Source organism: Barbus barbus, assembly GCF_936440315.1.
Source record: "Barbus barbus genome assembly, chromosome: 21".
NCBI lineage: Eukaryota > Metazoa > Chordata > Actinopteri > Cypriniformes > Cyprinidae > Barbus > Barbus barbus.
In genome coordinates this window covers 12,373,216-12,392,907 of record NC_136749.1, presented here as the reverse complement: position 1 = coordinate 12,392,907, position 19,692 = coordinate 12,373,216, and the positions used below count along the sequence as shown (strand labels likewise).

The 19,692-nt window shown below is 43.1% G+C and overlaps 1 protein-coding gene across 3 annotated transcripts in view; it reads left to right on the top strand.

Annotated features, from left to right (window-relative positions):
* col14a1a (collagen, type XIV, alpha 1a) overlaps nt 1-19,692 on the top strand; it is a 121,910-nt gene that overhangs the window by 43,713 nt on the left and 58,505 nt on the right. For all 3 annotated transcript variants that reach the window (XM_079445624.1, XM_079445623.1, XM_079445622.1), the window contains exons 15-22: nt 6,620-6,746; nt 8,003-8,142; nt 10,396-10,528; nt 11,043-11,090; nt 11,202-11,338; nt 14,653-14,788; nt 16,395-16,517; nt 18,212-18,361. In XM_079445624.1, the coding sequence (XP_079301750.1) occupies nt 6,620-6,746; nt 8,003-8,142; nt 10,396-10,528; nt 11,043-11,090; nt 11,202-11,338; nt 14,653-14,788; nt 16,395-16,517; nt 18,212-18,361 (994 nt within the window). The remainder of the gene's footprint in view (nt 1-6,619; nt 6,747-8,002; nt 8,143-10,395; nt 10,529-11,042; nt 11,091-11,201; nt 11,339-14,652; nt 14,789-16,394; nt 16,518-18,211; nt 18,362-19,692) is intronic.

Sequence of the window (19,692 nt, the reverse complement as noted above, 5' to 3'; positions counted from 1 at the left end):
GGCTCTGGACGGGGCCTCGACTGCTTTGGCACATCAACTGCCTAGAGCTGTTGGCAGTGCATCTGGCCTTAAAGCAGTTCCGGCCACTGCTTCTAGGCCAGCACGTGTTGGTCCGCACGGACAACACTGCGGCTGTTTCGTACATCAACCGGCAGGGGGGTCTACGATCACGCCGCATGTCACAGCTCGCCCGCCATCTCCTCCTCTGGAGTCAGTCACAGCTCAAATCGCTGCGCGCCGTCCACATTCCGGGGGAGCTCAATCGTGCAGCCGACGCGCTCTCACGACAGCTCACGTTCCCCGGAGAATGGCGACTCCATCCCGAGACGATCCGGCTGATTTGGAGTCGATTCGGGGAAGCTCAGGTAGACCTGTTTGCTTCCCGCGAGTCCTCCCACTGCCAGCTGTATTTCTCCCTGACCGAGGCCCCCCTCGGCACGGACGCACTGGCACACAGCTGGCCTCGGGCTCTGCGCAAGTATGCGTTTCCCCCAGTGAGCCTGATCGCACAGACGCTGTGCAAGGTCAGGGAGGACGAGGAGCAGGTCTTGTTGGTTGCGCCATATTGGCCCACCCGGACCTGGTTTCCGGAACTCACCCTCCTCGCGACAGCCCCTCCCTGGCGCATCCCTCTGAGGAAGGACCTTCTTTCTCAGGGGCTCGGCACCATATGGCACCCGCGTCCAGATCTGTGGAACCTCCATGTGTGGCTCCTGGATGGGACGCGGCAGACTTGAGTGGCCTGCCACAGGCTGTGGTGGACACCATCACTCAGGCTAGGGCCCCTTCAACTAGGCAAGCCTATGCACTGAAGTGGAGTCTGTTCGCGGACTGGTGTTCTTCTCGTCGAGAGGACCCCCGAAGATGCACGATTGGAGTGGTGCTTTCTTTCCTGCAAGAGAGGTTGGAGCGCAGGCTGTCGCCCTCCACCTTGAAAGTGTACGTGGCTGCTATTGCGGCCCATCACGATGCAGTGGACGGCCGGTCCCTGGGGAAGCACGATCTCATCGTGAGGTTCCTGAGGGGTGCCAGAAGGTTAAATCCTCCTAGGCCACCCCTGATGCCCTCCTGGGATCTCTCTATTGTCCTGGCTGGACTTCAGAGGGGTCCCTTTGAGCCGCTGGACTCAGTCGAGCTGAAATTCCTGTCGGCCAAGACAGCGCTCCTGACCGCGCTCACTTCCATCAAGAGGGTCGGGGACCTCCAAGCATTTTCGGTAAGCGAAGAGTGCCTTGTGTTTGGGCCGGCCTACTCTCACGTTGTCCTGAGACCCCGGCCTGGATACGTGCCCAAGGTTCCCACCACGCCCTTCCGCGATCAGGTGGTGAACCTGCAAGCACTGCCCTCGGAGGAGGCAGACCCAGCCTTGGCGTTGCTGTGTCCCGTAAGAGCGCTGCGCATATACGTGGACCGCACCCGGAGCTTCAGAAGCTCCGAGCAGCTCTTTGTCTGCCACGGAGGTCAGCAGAAAGGGAAGGCTGTCTCCAAGCAGAGGTTGGCCCACTGGATAGTGGATGCCATCGCCTTGGCGTACCAATCCCAAGGCGAGCCGTGCCCCCTCGGGGTGAGGGCTCACTCCACACGGAGTGTTGCCTCCTCCTATGCGCTGGCGCACGGCGCCTCTTTGGCAGACATCTGTAGAGCTGCGGGCTGGGCGACACCGAACACCTTCGCGAGATTTTACAGTCTCCGCGTTGAGCCAGTCTCTTCCCGTGTGTTGGGTAACAGGTAAGTGGCGGGAAGAGTTGGCCGGTGTCACGCTTGCTGCGCCATTCCCCCTTACTCGGGGATACGAGCGCCTATTCTCTCCTCCAGTTAGTTCCCCGAACGGCGAACCCTGGCGGAGTTCCTCCAGCACCCCCGGCAGTCAGGCTGGGCGGAGCAGTCTGACGCCAGGCCCAGTACCGGTGTTAGCTTGCCCGGGTCTCCGGTCAGCCCCTGTACTCGGCTAGGTGCCCGTGCGGCCTGATTCCCTTCGGGTGATCCCACACGTGTATTCATCCACGGTACGGTTTCCCTCATGGTAAACCCGTGTCTTCCCTTTGACAGAGCTCTGTCAGGCCCTGCTGGCAGCCTTCCTCCCTTCTCCTAGGTAGGATCTGCCCCAGGGTCCAGGCGTATGTAGCACTGCCCCAGGCTTGGGCCAGTCCATACCAGTGTCTCCACACGTTACCTCCCTTCGGGCAGGGTGTGGCCTCCGTAGCGCCCTTCTCCGGAAGGCTCGCTTCCCCGTCGTTACTGCCGGGCTGTAACAACAAACAGGAAAGACTTGAAGCAATCTTTCATAGAAGGTCGAAATCCCTTCCGATTTCTGGGGAAAGGAACAGCGGCTTGGCTATCTCCAGCAGCAATGTACTCAGTGGTCCCTGCGGGCACCAAGATTAGCGAATTTGCGCTGGGGCGACGGGAAGGTTGCGACCTTCGCATCGCATTTGTCTGTCACGCGCTAGCTTGTCAACATCTGCATGCCACAAGGTCGTGACGGGGTTCAGGTTGTGGCGCTTTCCATAGACCCCTAATGTCGTCACGACATAACTCGTAGTGACCGACAGATAGGGAACGTCTCGGTTACGTACGTAACCCTCGTTCCCTGATGGAGGGAACGGAGACGTTATGTCCCCATGCCACAATCTCGAACCATCGCTGGTTGCCAGGGACACGTTCTCGGCTCCTCAGCGGAAAACCTGATGAGTGGATGCACCTGTCGCCCTTTTATACCCGTATGCACGGGGAGTGGCTCAGGTATGCAAAATCCACTAGCCAAATTTCATTGGCGTTTTCTCTTATCAGAGGCAGTCGGAGCTTCCAAGTAAATCCCCTAATGTCGTCACGACATAACGTCTCCGTTCCCTCCATCAGGGAACGAGGGTTACGTACGTAACCGAGACGTTCTTAACTAAGAAAACTTAAGTCATTGAATTGACTTGTACCTGAACTTCAAAGGGGACTCAACCCTCTTATATACTGTCTCAGTCTAAATTACATTCACTCCTCCTCTGGAGTCAGTCACAGCTCAAATCGCTGCGCGCCGTCCACATTCCGGGGGAGCTCAATCGTGCAGCCGACGCGCTCTCACGACAGCTCACGTTCCCCGGAGAATGGCGACTCCATCCCGAGACGATCCGGCTGATTTGGAGTCGATTCGGGGAAGCTCAGGTAGACCTGTTTGCTTCCCGCGAGTCCTCCCACTGCCAGCTGTATTTCTCCCTGACCGAGGCCCCCCTCGGCACGGACGCACTGGCACACAGCTGGCCTCGGGCTCTGCGCAAGTATGCGTTTCCCCCAGTGAGCCTGATCGCACAGACGCTGTGCAAGGTCAGGGAGGACGAGGAGCAGGTCTTGTTGGTTGCGCCATATTGGCCCACCCGGACCTGGTTTCCGGAACTCACCCTCCTCGCGACAGCCCCTCCCTGGCGCATCCCTCTGAGGAAGGACCTTCTTTCTCAGGGGCTCGGCACCATATGGCACCCGCGTCCAGATCTGTGGAACCTCCATGTGTGGCTCCTGGATGGGACGCGGCAGACTTGAGTGGCCTGCCACAGGCTGTGGTGGACACCATCACTCAGGCTAGGGCCCCTTCAACTAGGCAAGCCTATGCACTGAAGTGGAGTCTGTTCGCGGACTGGTGTTCTTCTCGTCGAGAGGACCCCCGAAGATGCACGATTGGAGTGGTGCTTTCTTTCCTGCAAGAGAGGTTGGAGCGCAGGCTGTCGCCCTCCACCTTGAAAGTGTACGTGGCTGCTATTGCGGCCCATCACGATGCAGTGGACGGCCGGTCCCTGGGGAAGCACGATCTCATCGTGAGGTTCCTGAGGGGTGCCAGAAGGTTAAATCCTCCTAGGCCACCCCTGATGCCCTCCTGGGATCTCTCTATTGTCCTGGCTGGACTTCAGAGGGGTCCCTTTGAGCCGCTGGACTCAGTCGAGCTGAAATTCCTGTCGGCCAAGACAGCGCTCCTGACCGCGCTCACTTCCATCAAGAGGGTCGGGGACCTCCAAGCATTTTCGGTAAGCGAAGAGTGCCTTGTGTTTGGGCCGGCCTACTCTCACGTTGTCCTGAGACCCCGGCCTGGATACGTGCCCAAGGTTCCCACCACGCCCTTCCGCGATCAGGTGGTGAACCTGCAAGCACTGCCCTCGGAGGAGGCAGACCCAGCCTTGGCGTTGCTGTGTCCCGTAAGAGCGCTGCGCATATACGTGGACCGCACCCGGAGCTTCAGAAGCTCCGAGCAGCTCTTTGTCTGCCACGGAGGTCAGCAGAAAGGGAAGGCTGTCTCCAAGCAGAGGTTGGCCCACTGGATAGTGGATGCCATCGCCTTGGCGTACCAATCCCAAGGCGAGCCGTGCCCCCTCGGGGTGAGGGCTCACTCCACACGGAGTGTTGCCTCCTCCTATGCGCTGGCGCACGGCGCCTCTTTGGCAGACATCTGTAGAGCTGCGGGCTGGGCGACACCGAACACCTTCGCGAGATTTTACAGTCTCCGCGTTGAGCCAGTCTCTTCCCGTGTGTTGGGTAACAGGTAAGTGGCGGGAAGAGTTGGCCGGTGTCACGCTTGCTGCGCCATTCCCCCTTACTCGGGGATACGAGCGCCTATTCTCTCCTCCAGTTAGTTCCCCGAACGGCGAACCCTGGCGGAGTTCCTCCAGCACCCCCGGCAGTCAGGCTGGGCGGAGCAGTCTGACGCCAGGCCCAGTACCGGTGTTAGCTTGCCCGGGTCTCCGGTCAGCCCCTGTACTCGGCTAGGTGCCCGTGCGGCCTGATTCCCTTCGGGTGATCCCACACGTGTATTCATCCACGGTACGGTTTCCCTCATGGTAAACCCGTGTCTTCCCTTTGACAGAGCTCTGTCAGGCCCTGCTGGCAGCCTTCCTCCCTTCTCCTAGGTAGGATCTGCCCCAGGGTCCAGGCGTATGTAGCACTGCCCCAGGCTTGGGCCAGTCCATACCAGTGTCTCCACACGTTACCTCCCTTCGGGCAGGGTGTGGCCTCCGTAGCGCCCTTCTCCGGAAGGCTCGCTTCCCCGTCGTTACTGCCGGGCTGTAACAACAAACAGGAAAGACTTGAAGCAATCTTTCATAGAAGGTCGAAATCCCTTCCGATTTCTGGGGAAAGGAACAGCGGCTTGGCTATCTCCAGCAGCAATGTACTCAGTGGTCCCTGCGGGCACCAAGATTAGCGAATTTGCGCTGGGGCGACGGGAAGGTTGCGACCTTCGCATCGCATTTGTCTGTCACGCGCTAGCTTGTCAACATCTGCATGCCACAAGGTCGTGACGGGGTTCAGGTTGTGGCGCTTTCCATAGACCCCTAATGTCGTCACGACATAACTCGTAGTGACCGACAGATAGGGAACGTCTCGGTTACGTACGTAACCCTCGTTCCCTGATGGAGGGAACGGAGACGTTATGTCCCCATGCCACAATCTCGAACCATCGCTGGTTGCCAGGGACACGTTCTCGGCTCCTCAGCGGAAAACCTGATGAGTGGATGCACCTGTCGCCCTTTTATACCCGTATGCACGGGGAGTGGCTCAGGTATGCAAAATCCACTAGCCAAATTTCATTGGCGTTTTCTCTTATCAGAGGCAGTCGGAGCTTCCAAGTAAATCCCCTAATGTCGTCACGACATAACGTCTCCGTTCCCTCCATCAGGGAACGAGGGTTACGTACGTAACCGAGACGTTCTTAACTAAGAAAACTTAAGTCATTGAATTGACTTGTACCTGAACTTCAAAGGGGACTCAACCCTCTTATATACTGTCTCAGTCTAAATTACATTCACACTGATGTTTTAGGAAGCCAACCAAATTAGAATATAATAAGAGCAATGACAGTAATAGCCATATATTGTAAAACAATTGCACTGTAAAATAAATGAAAATGAATTTTTCATAGGTATATTATTTTTGCTTTACACTAAAGTAGGGAAAATACAATGCTTCTTATTCTACTAATTTCTACACTTGAAAGAGATATTTTGAATTTGATCTGCATTTTGAACTGCTAGCTTTTACTGTATTTTGACGGAGGGCAGTAGAGCTTCAGCTTCAGTGCTTCAAATACTACAAATCTAGTGAAATGCTGTAATCATATGCCATGAAAATAAAGCCTTATTGGTGGCTGTTGCATTCCCAAAAGTGCGCTAAACTCACAGCATGTGCAATAAACGAGTTCACTGCATTCACTGTGAACAGAGCCGGTCTGAGGCACGGAAACACCAGATCACAAGCTGATAGCCTGAGCGAAGTGCGCACTTCACTTTGAAATGCAGCGCAAAACAGGCTTGATGAAGGGATTAAGCTATATTGTGCTTTCAGCTTTAGTTCGTTTGACAGATACTGTGCCAAAGCATAATGGCCCAAAACACAACTTTAAGACCTTTTATTTTAGAATAAGAAGTTGAAATATATTTTAAAAACTACACTATTTGCCCGGAAGTCCTATCGTTTCATATCGTCATGTGACCACGATAATATAGAGACAGTTTTGCTATCGCGATATCACGATAATGATAATATTGTTACATCCCTAATATAACATTATTAAGATTACTGAATATTAGTCAAATAAATAACTATAAGGGCCTACATTTGCTGTTTCATTATTTTTTTTTCTGTCCAGGTGGATTTGGGTCCAGTCACCAATGTGTACCTGAAGAACCTGTCACCCTTAACAGAGTATACCGTTGCAGTTTTTGCTCTCTACGATGCCGGCCAGTCAGAGGCGCTCAGTGGCGGATTCAGTACAAGTAAGACTGTTTGATCCCTGCCAATGAACTGCTTAAAATGTCTAAATGGGTGAATTCAGTAATTCTGTTTTTTGGCTGAGTTAAAGATGCCAGCATATGCTGGGCGGTAGGTGTGGATTTATCCAAATTATTTTTCCAAGCCCAAAAGAGACAGGGCCCATTGGTATTCATTATCATGAGCACGGCAAAAACAAATCTCATCTACTTGCAGCAGTGCTGATTTAACATGTACATGTATGTGCATATTTTGTCGTATTTTCCTCCTCCAACAGAATTTACAATATTCACCGCACACAGAGTCTGCAATTTACTCTAGCTGGAAAGAGAGATTGTATGCTTTTTCTGTCCTGGACAAAGCATCAGTTTCTAGGCAGGCTGTTACCTTCAGTAATCATTGATTGGCTGCTGGAATCTATAATAGATCTGGGCCTTGGTTTCCTGAGTTTCATTTTTCTGTGGGTGTCCTGACATTGTCGTTGTAGTAATCAGGTTACATGGAGAAATTTCTATACGTTTGAATTTTAAAGTGATTGTTATGGTAAATGCCGGTCGCTCTGTGGAAATGAGAATGTTCAGGAATTCATTCACCGAATGAAAATTAAAAGATTAGTTCACCCAAAAATGAAAATTATGTCATCATTTACTGGACTTCATGACATGTCAAAGCCTTATGACTTTCATCTGTGGAACACAAAAGGAGAACCCAAATTTTGAAGTGTATCTGTCTTGTTGCAAGGATGTATACATATTTCACTGGAACACTAGACAAAATAATGAAATTACTATTATTATTTGCAGTTAACTACTGTTTTAGTTTGTATGTAAACAATTTTGAACATAATTGTCCATTTTTGTGATAAAACTAATCGTAGTTTAGCAAAGAAGTCGTGGCCTAATGGTTAGAGAGTCGGACTCGTAATCATTTTCGAGTTGCGGGTTCGAGTCTCGGGCCAGCAGGGATTGTAGGTGGGGGGAGTGAATGTCCAGCGCTCTCTCCACCCTCAATACCACGACTGAGGTGCCCTTGAGCAAGGCACCGAACCCCAAACTGCTCCCCGGGCGCCGCAGCATAAATGGCTTTCCACTGCTCCGGGTGTGTGTTCACAGTGTGTGTGTGTTCACTGCTGTGTGTGTGCATGTTGGATGGGTTAAATGCAGAGCACAAATTCCGAGTATGGGTCACCATACTTGGAAGTATGTCACTTCACTTAAAGAATATTAGATTGCTTGACCGTGTTTGATTTGATCTCATTCAGAGCTTGTGCCAGCCCCGTTCAGCCTGATGACTTCAGACGTCACCTCAGAGAGTTTCCGGGTCAGCTGGTCACATCCTGCCAGAGATGTGGTGCTCTATAAGATGGCCTGGTCACCCACTGAAGGAGGACAAGAGATGGAGGTTAGTCAATTACAAGTACAACGATTAGTGATGTTAGAGCTAGAAGGTACAGCTAGAAGGTATTTGTTTTTGGTTTTTCCTCTTAATTTCTGTAATATATTATAATGTAATATAATGTAATGTAGTATAATGTAATATAATTATTCACCTGAAAGCTGAATAAATAAGCTTTCCTTTGATGTTTGTTTGTCATGATAGGACAATATTTGTCCGAGATACAACTGTTTGAAAATCTGGAATCTGAGGGGGCAAAATAATCAAAATATTGAGAAAATCACCTTTAAAGTTGTCCAAATTAAGTTCTTAGCAATGCATATTACTAATCAAAAATTAAGTTGATATATTTACAGTAGGAAATTTACAAAATATTTTTTTATTTCTTCACTTAATCTCCTAATGATTTTTGGCATAAAAGAAAAATCAATAATTTTGACCCATACTAAATTATTGTATGGCTATTTGGCCATATATTTTGCTATTGCTACAAATATACCCCAGCGACTGAAGACTGGTTTTGTGGTTCAGGGTCACATATGACTTTTCATCATTTTCAAAATTGAGATCAGCAAGCTATTACTTTGCTGGGAAGTTTGCGCTGGTTTAGCGCTGCCGATTGAAGAGTGTCAGTGAAGAGCAGAAATCTTATTCTGTATTACAGTTTGTTGATCTAAAATGGTAATTGTGCATTAATAGCTGTCAACCACGTCGGTTTGCAAATGAGCGGTTTGAACTTATTTAAACAGCACATTTTTTATTTTGGTCGTGCATGCGCACCTGTGTACCACTTAAGTGCACCCCCGATAATAAGTCTATTTCATGCTTATAAGAAGAAATTAAATACATATATAAATCAGTTGGACACTGGCAAAATATTACTATAATATAATCAAATATTTTTTGATGTGGCTTGCAAAAGCACTTTGTCTGTCATTGGAGACAGATGTTTTTTGGCAGTAGGATGGTGGAGTCATGGGATGGTGGAGTTTGGCTAACCAGCCAAACCCTGAACTTGAATTCTATGCTTTCTCTTTGACTTTTCTACAGTGTTTCTCCATTGGGACTTACTTGCTGTTTTAAACATCCATTGCTAGATGTTAGTTCCAACAAACTATATATGGTGAAAAAGAGAAATTGACATATGAATTTTATGAGGTCCTTGAAAATGATTTATGAGTCAATCAATACTTTCTCCCAACCCAGAGCCTGGGGCCAACTGTAATTCACTATTAGAAATGACCAGTCACCGGCACTCACAAACACCAAAACAACCAGCAGCATACTGAACACGTCCCGTCACCGCTATACCTGCCACGCGTGACCACAGACACAAGCGTGTGTGAGTGTGTGTGTGTGACGGAGAAAGTTTTTATTACTGGCCAGGAGTCAGTGCAGCTGTTTTTTATAGATAGCACTGCAGGTCGATATGTTTACCAAGAGCCACCAGAGCAGAAAATAATAAAATCCTGTGAGGCAGACTGGAATGTGGCTGAAGCTTCAGGTCCCAAAGCAGAGGAGTCAGCCCAGAAACACAGGGGCTTGCTGGGACGGCCCAGAGCTGACTGAGATCCAAAGCTCTCCTGATAGCAGGCTTGCTTTTTAATGCATGTTCTTGTTGTTGGCATGGCGTAGGTGCTTCGCTGAGCAGCCACCAACATTTATACCAGTCAAAACACAATGTTTTGTCTGCATACTGTTGCAGCTACTATGACTTTTGCTGGAAAATGGGCAGAAAATACTGTTAACTTATGTTCTGCACAATGACGCACACAAATTTAAGTAAAAATCCAATCTTCTCCGTTTATAAATGCAATTTGTCATTGATCTAATGGTACAACCATACGCACACTAGTTTATGACATACAGAATCATAAGAAAACAATTAGTCAGTCTACATTTCAGCATCCTCTTGATGATAAATGGCTGAAATAGATGTGGCCTTGCTTTAGAATTGGACTATTCATTTTCTTCATCATCACCCTCCGACACTTGGCGATAAATCTTTACAATTGGCTGTAAAGTATCTTCTTTGCTGTCAAGTGTGGTTTGTCTGGTCTGTAACATAATCTACAGTATTTATAAAAAGCAGTGTTGTTCCATGCATTCCAAAATATCTGATTTTAAGGAACTCTTAGACCACATGTTGATGATTACCAAACAGGAGGTGTAACCAGGCTACTCTCAGTACTGTTCAAATGTTGTTATAGTTCTGGTTTATCCTTTAAATGGATGCTTTTGTGTTTGTGTGTTGTATAGATGATGCTAAATGGAGCTGAGGACTCATTTGTGATTCAAGACCTGAGTCCTTTTACAGAGTATAAGTTGTCACTGTCAGCCATCTATAAAGACGAAGCGGAGAGCAGCCCTGTGGTTGTGCTTGAGAATACATGTAAGACATGAAATAATGTTGTTTAAATGTTTAACACCAACCAGATAATTCACATTATTTCAAACCGACTAATTAATTTTTTGTTTTGATTTGCTTTGCTTTGTTGTTTTTTAAATTGCTTTTCTTGTTTGTTTTTGTTTTGTTTCTGTCATTTGTTATTGATTTGTTTTGTTGTTCTTTGTTTTTTTTTGTTTGTTTTTTTTGCTTTGCTTTGCTTTGTTGCTTTTTGTGTTTTGCTTTGGGTTTGTTTTGCTGTTTTGTTTTGCTTTTCTTTGCTGTTTTTGTGCTTTGCTTTGGTTTTGTTTTGCGTTTTTGGTTTTGGTGTTTTTTGCTTTGCTTTGTTTTTTTTCATTTGTTATCAATTTGTTTTTTGTTGTTATTTATTATTTTTTGCTTTGCTTTTTGTTTTTTACTTTGCTTTGTTGTTTTTGTGCTTTGCTTTGGGTTTGTTTTGCTTTGTCTTCCTTTTTTCTTTGCTTTGATTTTTTGTTTTGTTTTGTTTTTATGATTTCAGTGGGCTGGACCACAGAAGTTCCCACCACTTTTCCCTCCACTACAGCATGTAAGACAAATATGACTTTATCCTACTGATATTTGAACATTAGATAGCTGGATAGCTGGGTAGATCAATACCCTAGAATGTATTGTCTCTAAGTTGATCTGTATCATCTAGTTGTTCATCTGGGATTGAGTAACCTGTGGGTGGACGAGGAGACGCCCTTCAGTATGCAAGTGAACTGGGAGATGCTGGACTCAGTCGTGGAGCAGTACAAAGTGACATATGTCAGTGCAGACCGCACAGAAGAGACAGTGAGTAAACATAACCACAGCACACAGACATCCATAACTAATGTTAATATAACAACAGAAGAGCTCGCTCGCTTTTTGTCATCATCATCTTCCTGTCTTCTCGAACACTTTAGCTGCACTCTCCTCTCCGAATCCGAGTACATAAAGAGAGCAATATACACTTGTCTTATTTGTGTCCCAGCAAGGCTGTTATTTCATAAAGCTACCTATATTGCTCTTGTGCTATAAAAATATAATGGAAAAAAGTACTACTTCTGTGCAGGTTTATCATATTCCTCCGGGTAAGTGGAGCTGAATGATGCAGCTCTGCTGCTTGTTTTATCTATTGCAAGGACATGTCTTGCTTAAAGTGACCTTTTTAAATGCATGCACTGGAAGTCCCTTTGTCACATCCTGCAGTGATTCCTGTGGTGCATAATCATACGGCGAAGAATTGCAGGATTGAATTAAAACATGGCTGTTCTTCTGATGTGGGAATCCACTGTTTTTATGGCATTTGCCTGAATTTGCTGCAACCTTGTTCTGGCACATTTAAGATCTTTCATGGTGTAAAGTTTCATTCAAACTCTGGTGACTGGTTGCCCCTAAATGTACAGAATATCGACCTCTGCTGGGTTGTAATTCTCCTGGAGAATCATTGGGGGTCAAGTTATAAAGGAGATGGATAAAGGAGATGGGACTGGGAAAAGGGAAATTCCATTATCTTTTCAAGTGCCATTTAGGTCACTGAGCAAAATGTGAGAAGTATAGAGATAACATCTGAGAGCGATAGTAAGGGAGAGCACACCTCATTTGAGGGAAAGTTCCAACAAAGTTTAAAAAGAGAGACGATCTCCTGCATTCAGGTTTCAGCACCACAGATTGGTGGACAGCTCCGTTAATGAAGGTTGTTCTGCAGGAGGCTGCACAGCAAAAACAGGAGGGTCTAAAACAGCAGGTGGTCAAACAGTACCTTCTTGACCATGGACTACCACACCTGACTGATCAAAGGAAGCTAAAACTGAACATCATTTTCTGCAAATACTACCGTTCAAAAGTTTTGGGTCAATACGATAAAAAAAAAAAGTATTTTTAATAAGTAAAGATTAAATTGATCAAAGTATTCAAATAGAAAAGAATAGAATAAAATAGGATTTTGAATTGTAATATTTCACAATATTATTGTTTTTTATGTAAATAAATTCAGCCTTGGGGAACAAAAGAGACTTCCTTCCAAAACAATAAAAATATTACCAACCACAAACTTTTGAACAGTAGTGTATTTTAGTGTATGATTCAGTTTTATGTGTAAGACTGTATTATAAGGAAAAAAGGTGCACTGAGGGCACTTATAGATATTTAAAAAATGTCACAGCATAAACTCTGAACATATTGTGCAGTCTGCTGTGGTAACTAATGATTTGATTCCAGAGTTATACATTTATGTTATGCCTGTGCTGGGCAAAAAATATAGAAATAATTACTTTTAATATACAATCATCCAATAATTTAATATTCAAAATTTAATAAAAAATGTAAAACAAATACACTTAAACTGTTGGCATTTCGAAACCTTTAATTTTCCAATAACCTTAATCTTTGCATGGGTAACATTCACAAAATGACGTATTTCCATTTGTCTTATTTGTAGTCTGTTCATTGATAATACTTTCACACAGAGGAAGCCACTCCACATAATGCAACCCAACGTTTCATTATCAACAAGCAATGGACTGCCATGATTGTGTGTGTGTGCGTGTGTGTGTGTGATTAATGGTGTGTCTGCGGTGAATGACTGCAGTGATTGGATGCTGGCTACAGAGCTGAGTGCTGGCTTTCTTGGTTTTCATCCAGCTCCCTAAAGTTCAGTACACAGATTTCTAGTCTTTTGGCTTATATTCAGAATAGCTTTTATGAGTGCTGATCAAACACTCAAATATTTGGAATTGTTTCGCTATACTGTTTGGCATTTTCTTTATCCTTGACAATCACTCCTTACTCTAACAGTTATCGCACTCCTCCTACATACAATGTAAGTGCACCCCATGAAAAATGTAATCCTTTATAATAATGCTTTTCTGGAGAAAGTTCAACCTTACATTTATCGCTACTGTAAGTCAATTGTTTAATATTACAACAAGGTGCACCAGAGCTGCCTGAGCCCCTCAGAAGAAACGATGTTGTGGCGTATGAGTCTGTTTACAATCCATCATTCCACTGTATGTACAATAATGCTTCAGGAAATGCTTCAATATGCTACAGAAAGTCAACCGTTAAAAAGGGCTGTACAAATATAGTCTATATGGCAGGTCAGCAAAGACGATTTCCTTTGCTCTCCAAAAAAAGAACTGAAGTTTGCCAACCGATACATACACGAAGAACTTGTAGACAAATGAGTCAAAGGACAGATTTGAGCATTTGAGAATGAGAAACTCATACTCACAAACACAGTAGTGGGAGTGTTGTGGTTTGAGGGTATTTTGCAGTTTTGGAGTTTCAAATAAAGTCATAAAACTAACCATGAATTCCACATTATAGCAAAGAGTTCTTGATGGACAATTATAAGAAACCCCTACAAGAAATTATTCCTGCCAAAGGGGGCAAATGTACTTTTTTTCTGATTTAGATATTTATGCACATGTTTATACTACATTTCAAAAGTTTGGGGTTAGATGATTTTAATGCTTTTGAAAGAAGTCTCTTGTGCTTACCAAGGCTGCAGTTGTTTGATCACAAATACAGTAAAACAATATTTTAAACAATAAAAAAAAGTTTTATTTTAATTATTTTAAAATGCAATTTATTTCTGTGACCGCAAAGCTAAATCTTCAGCATCATTGCTGCGGTTTTCAGTGAAGAAACATTTCTTTATTATCAATGTTGAAAACAGTTGTGCCACTTAATATTTTTTATGGAAACAAGCCATTTGTCTTTGATGAATAGAAAAAAACAGCATTTATTTGAAATATAAATATTTTGTTCACTCAAAAATCTACTGAAGCTGGTTGCCTTAAGTTTAGTGCATCCTTACTGAACAACAACAACAAAAAATTATAATTTCTTAAAAAAAAGACTGACCCCAAACTTTGAACATTATTGTATATTGGACATAAAAATTCAAAGTAAAATTCTTATAATTTTTTTGTTGAATTATACCACTTACTCATTGATACTGTCCAATGTGCCCACTTATATTGAAATAAATTAAAATTATTTACTTCCATTGTGAAGGTGGTTTCCACATAGAGACCTCAAGGACTTTTGGTCCTCACAGAGAAAGCAAAACGCACCAACACCGTGCTTTGTCTGGTATTGAATATTCTGCTCTTCTCCAGGTGTTAGTCTCGGGAAACAGAAGAAGCGTGATCCTGCAACCTCTCCTCTCAGACACAAGGTACAAGATCACAGTGACCCCTATTTATGCAGATGGAGAGTCCACAGCTCTGTCTAAGGCCTCTACCGGCAAAACACGTGAGTATGAATGAACAAATGCTGCTGGAGTTCTAATAAATGAAATACATTATGTGGACTTTTTTCAAAACAGATGCAGTTATGCTAATTACATACTACTTTGGCATAATTATATAGTTATGGATTTGAGTTGGGACCTGGCTCCCTTTGCTTCATTTTCGAAATCATAAAATTAACACTTCATTACACCCATGCTCAGCGAATTTGAAATATTAAAAACATCAACAACTCACACTTACTAAATGTTTAGCATGTTCTTAAGCAGCATTAGACATATTTAGTGTCTAGTTATGCAGAACGACCTGGGTTCAAATCCCAAGTTGGAATAAATTAATTTTTAATCCTGTTTTAATAAATCAAGTAAAAATGCAACACTATGCCATTCATTGTATTAACAGGAGCGTGATCTCATTTAGTTCCATGTTAGTTAGTGATTTCAATGAGTTAATTAATTTGACCTTAAAGCAGTGATGAACCTGAGGCAGATTCACTTCTGATCTAATTAATCATGTGTAAAAAAACATACCTGCTTTTCCCCCTTTTTTTTAAGCTCAGTGAACCAGAATGTAACCCTCAAGTTAAACACTTTTCTTCTTATGGGACATCTTTTGACTCTCAATTCTAAATCTGCATAGTATTATTGTTCAGCTCTTACTAATTTCCTCTTTGTCTTGATGATATGAATGGCATACCTGATTGTGTTATGTACCAGATGTAGTGGTTTTGGGCTGAAAATAGATCCTTTTGCATCACAGCACTGAGATGCAGTTTATAATCACTGCATTTTGAAGCTGAATGGTCAGTCAATGAAACATTCTTTAGCAGGTTAAATAATATTGATTTTACCTATAAATAAGCATCATAAATCTTATGCATTCCAGCCCTGGTGTTGCTACTTTAATGAACTGATCAAACCGCCTGCTTTCCTCTGGTGGGATTGATTATCTACAACTTTGTCCCAGTGATCACCTTCAGATTACAGCCCAGTGTCTTATTAGAGATGCTAATGTCACCTCACACTGAACTTGAGATCAGGTGTCTGCAGGTTGTCTTGGAAAACATTTGCCCTTGTTTCTGATTGAGGTTGGGGTTGAATTAATTATGAGTGGGGCGATATTCTCTGCGGAGGAGTGGTAATTATGTGATAACAGAGACTTTTATAAGAGAATGCTGAAAATTCAAGGTGGAACTACAGCCTGGAGAGAGAGAGATAGAGAGAAAGAGAGCAATTTAAATTTATTAATCAACGTATTGATTGATTTATTTACAGTACGAAAGTTTGGGGTTAGTAAGATTTTTTTCTTCTTCAAAGAAATTAATGCATTTATTCAGCAAAGATACAGTAAACTGACCAAAAATGACAGTAAAGACATTGTTAGAAAATATAAATTTAAAATAATTGTTATTCTTTTGGACTTCAAAGAATCCTGAAAAAAGTATCAAAGTATGATGCACAAAAATATTAAGCAGCATATATTATTAAGCATGATATAGCACGTTGTGCAATTCAGATCACTTAAGTTTTTATAAAATTTAATTGACCAGTAATTGATATTACTTGACCACATTGCAAATACTAATCATAATCCCTCTTCTGATTGGTTAGTGTCACTTTCTGGATCCAGTAACCTCAGAGTGTCTGATGAATGGTATAATCGCTTCCGAATCAGCTGGGATGGCCCTCAGTTCCCCACTTTGGGTTACAGAGTCATCTATCAGCCCATCTCTGGTATGAACACACACAAACACACACACACACATACAGCGAGCATGCATAATGAAGTTTGTGTAATGGTTTTTATACTGTACAAACTGAATTTTATATCCCGTTATCCTAACCCTACCCCTAAACCTGTCCCTCACACAAAACTTTCTGCATTTTTAGACTTTCAAAAAACTTAATTCTGTATGATTTATAAGCTTGTTTCCTCATGGGGACCAAAAAACGTCCCCACAATGTCAAAATTTACTGGTATTAATATATTGTGGGGACATTTGATCCCCATAACATAGGGAATACAAGTACACACACACGCACACACACACACACATGCACGCACACACACACACAAACATCTTAACCCTCCACATTCTGTCTGCTCATGTCTTCTATGGATGTCTGTGCAATCCCATTAAAGATGCTGCATAATTTAACATTATATTCCAGACGTACATGAAGTATGCTAAAAAATTACTTTTGCAAAAAAAGTCTTGAGACTCTGGAGACGTATATAGACGGGTTGGATGAATTATTAGCAGCTTGTTGGAAAGGGCATTAACTGTAGGTGGAGATACTGTCTCCACGTCTGCTGCTCTGATTATGACTGTTCTTCCATCTGCAGTCTGAGATTTGACTGTAAACAGAAGCTCTAATGTGGCTACATCACACCAGAGGGAAAAATATCATGCTCCTCTGTTTTCCACTGAAGTCCAGCCCAATAAATTCCTTTATTCCATTATAAGATCTTAAACTCCCATCTGCGGTGGAGAGAAATGGCTCCTCCACCTACATTTAATGCCCTTCCAAACTGCTCCCAACAGCTGCTAATAATTCATCCCACCACCGGTCATTTCTACTGTCCAGAAGTCATTTTCTCTGTGTCTGTGTGTGTTGTTGAAGTGGAGGGTTCACTGGTTCTCATTTCGTTTCACATGTAGTTTTCCCAGACTTTGTGTTGGTTATAGTATAATGCTGTGATTGTAAGTGTCTGTGAAATCCACCCATTCTTTTCCTGTGTCTTTTTTTAGTTTAGACTGTGATGTTGATGTAGAGAGGTATCATAGACATTTAGTTTGTGAGGGCCAGAATACAGTATTTTTTCTTTTTAGGGTTTGTTTCAATGTTGTGTGAATGTTGAAATAAAATGCTTAAAGGGATATACAATGTAAACTAATTAAAAGATTTGAATGTACTAAATACAATAGGCATACTTAGACATTCACAGTCCATATTCCCATTCCAAGAATCCTAGAAAAAATAAATCATGGTTTCCACAAAAATATTAAGAAGCACAACTGTTTTCAACATTGATAATTATATTAAAAAAAATGTTTTTTAAGCATCAGCCTATTAGAGTGATTTCTAAAGGATCATGTGACATTGAAGACTGTAATTAAGTAATTAAGTCATGCAGGAACAACATGTGAATAACTAAAAGCTAAAAGATTTTTTAGGTGAAACTGTCTTTTACAATCAAAATGGAGGTCATTTACATATAGCATTTTAATTATAATAATAGTAAAAACAACTGATTTAAAACTAAATTACAACTTGACTAACATTATAAGTGTACCCCCATGGAAAAAAAGCTAATATGTGTGAAATACCAGCCCTTTAAATAGTTAACTTTTATTTTTTCACTTTTTTTTTTTTCTGTAAGGTTGCTACGATTGTTTTCAGCTCTTGTCTCGCTCTGTGCACAGTGTCAGGTCCGGCTCTAGAGACATTTGTAGGGGATGATGTGAACACCCTGCTGATCCTCAATCTGTTGAGTGACACGGAGTATAGCGTTCAGGTCATCGCCTCCTACACCACCGGCTCCAGCCAACCCCTTACCGGCAACGGCAAAACATGTGAGTCTCCGCACAAATACACACCTAAACACAATTATCCAGTATACACAAATCTACACACATCTAACTTTGTCATACCCAGCATGATATCTGTATTTTATTCCCAACAGCCCACCATCAGTTTGCTGCAGCATCACATCAGATACATAGATGTAATTTGTGATCATCCTTGCTAATACCGTTTTTGATAATATGCAACAGCGATAATATCGCAATGTAAGCGGACTAGCGAGAACTGTCCCTTTTGTCTGTTAATGAAACCTGAAGGTGCTCTTTGATAGGCAGCCTGCTACACATATATCAACATTCAGACAGACAGCTCCAGTAATGACAGTCCTTTGCATATAAATTTGATATCGCCAGGTACATCACAAAGTAATACCTGTTTTAGCGATTCTCATCAAAAAGCAAACAGATTATGTTTTCTCAGGGAGTGCTGTGGCCATCCATCAGAGCACTGTGGTGTCATCAGCCCGATATCAGTCACCACTGTCTTGTTTTAGACTAGTCAGATAAACAGGCATGATGTTTACAACACCTGCAACTGACAAAACATTTCTTATATCATAGAATATAACAGGAAGCTAAGACATGTTATATAAAATATCTGTCATCAGGGTTCTTCCCGTTACTTGCACAATCAACTGAGGTATTTTATGTAAGTTAAAGTATGAGTGTTAGGTTTTATATCAATTATGCCAAAATAGATTAAGTGAAATTAAAAAGTATTTAGGGCAAGTTATTGAAAGTAAAGGCTATTTCTAATTCATTTATTTTTTATTATATGTGACCCTGGACCACAAAACCAGTCATAAGGGTCAATTTTTTGAAATTGAGATTTATATATCATCTGAAAGCTGAATAAATAAGCTTTCCATTGATGTATGGGTTGTTATGGACAATATTTTGCCGAGATACAACTATTTGTATGAAAATCTGGAATCTGAGGGTGCAAAATAATCAAAATACTGAGAGAATCGCCTTTAAAGTTGTCCAAATTAAGTTCTTAGCAATGCATATTACTGAAAAAAAAATTAAGTTTAGATATATTTACAGTAGGAAATTTACAAAATATCTTCATGGAACATGATCTTTACTTAAAGGGCACCTATTGTGCCCCTTTTTACAAGATGTAATATTGGTCTTGGGTGTCCCCAGAATGTGTCTGTGAAGTTTCAGCCCAAAATACGCAACAGATCATTTATTATAACAGCTGGAAAATGTCATTTTTGGGGTGTGTCTAAAAAAGAGCTGATTTGGAGTGTATGGCTTTAAATGCAAATGAGCTGCATATTCCCACCCCGTCTCTAGAAGAGGGCACCGCGTATACA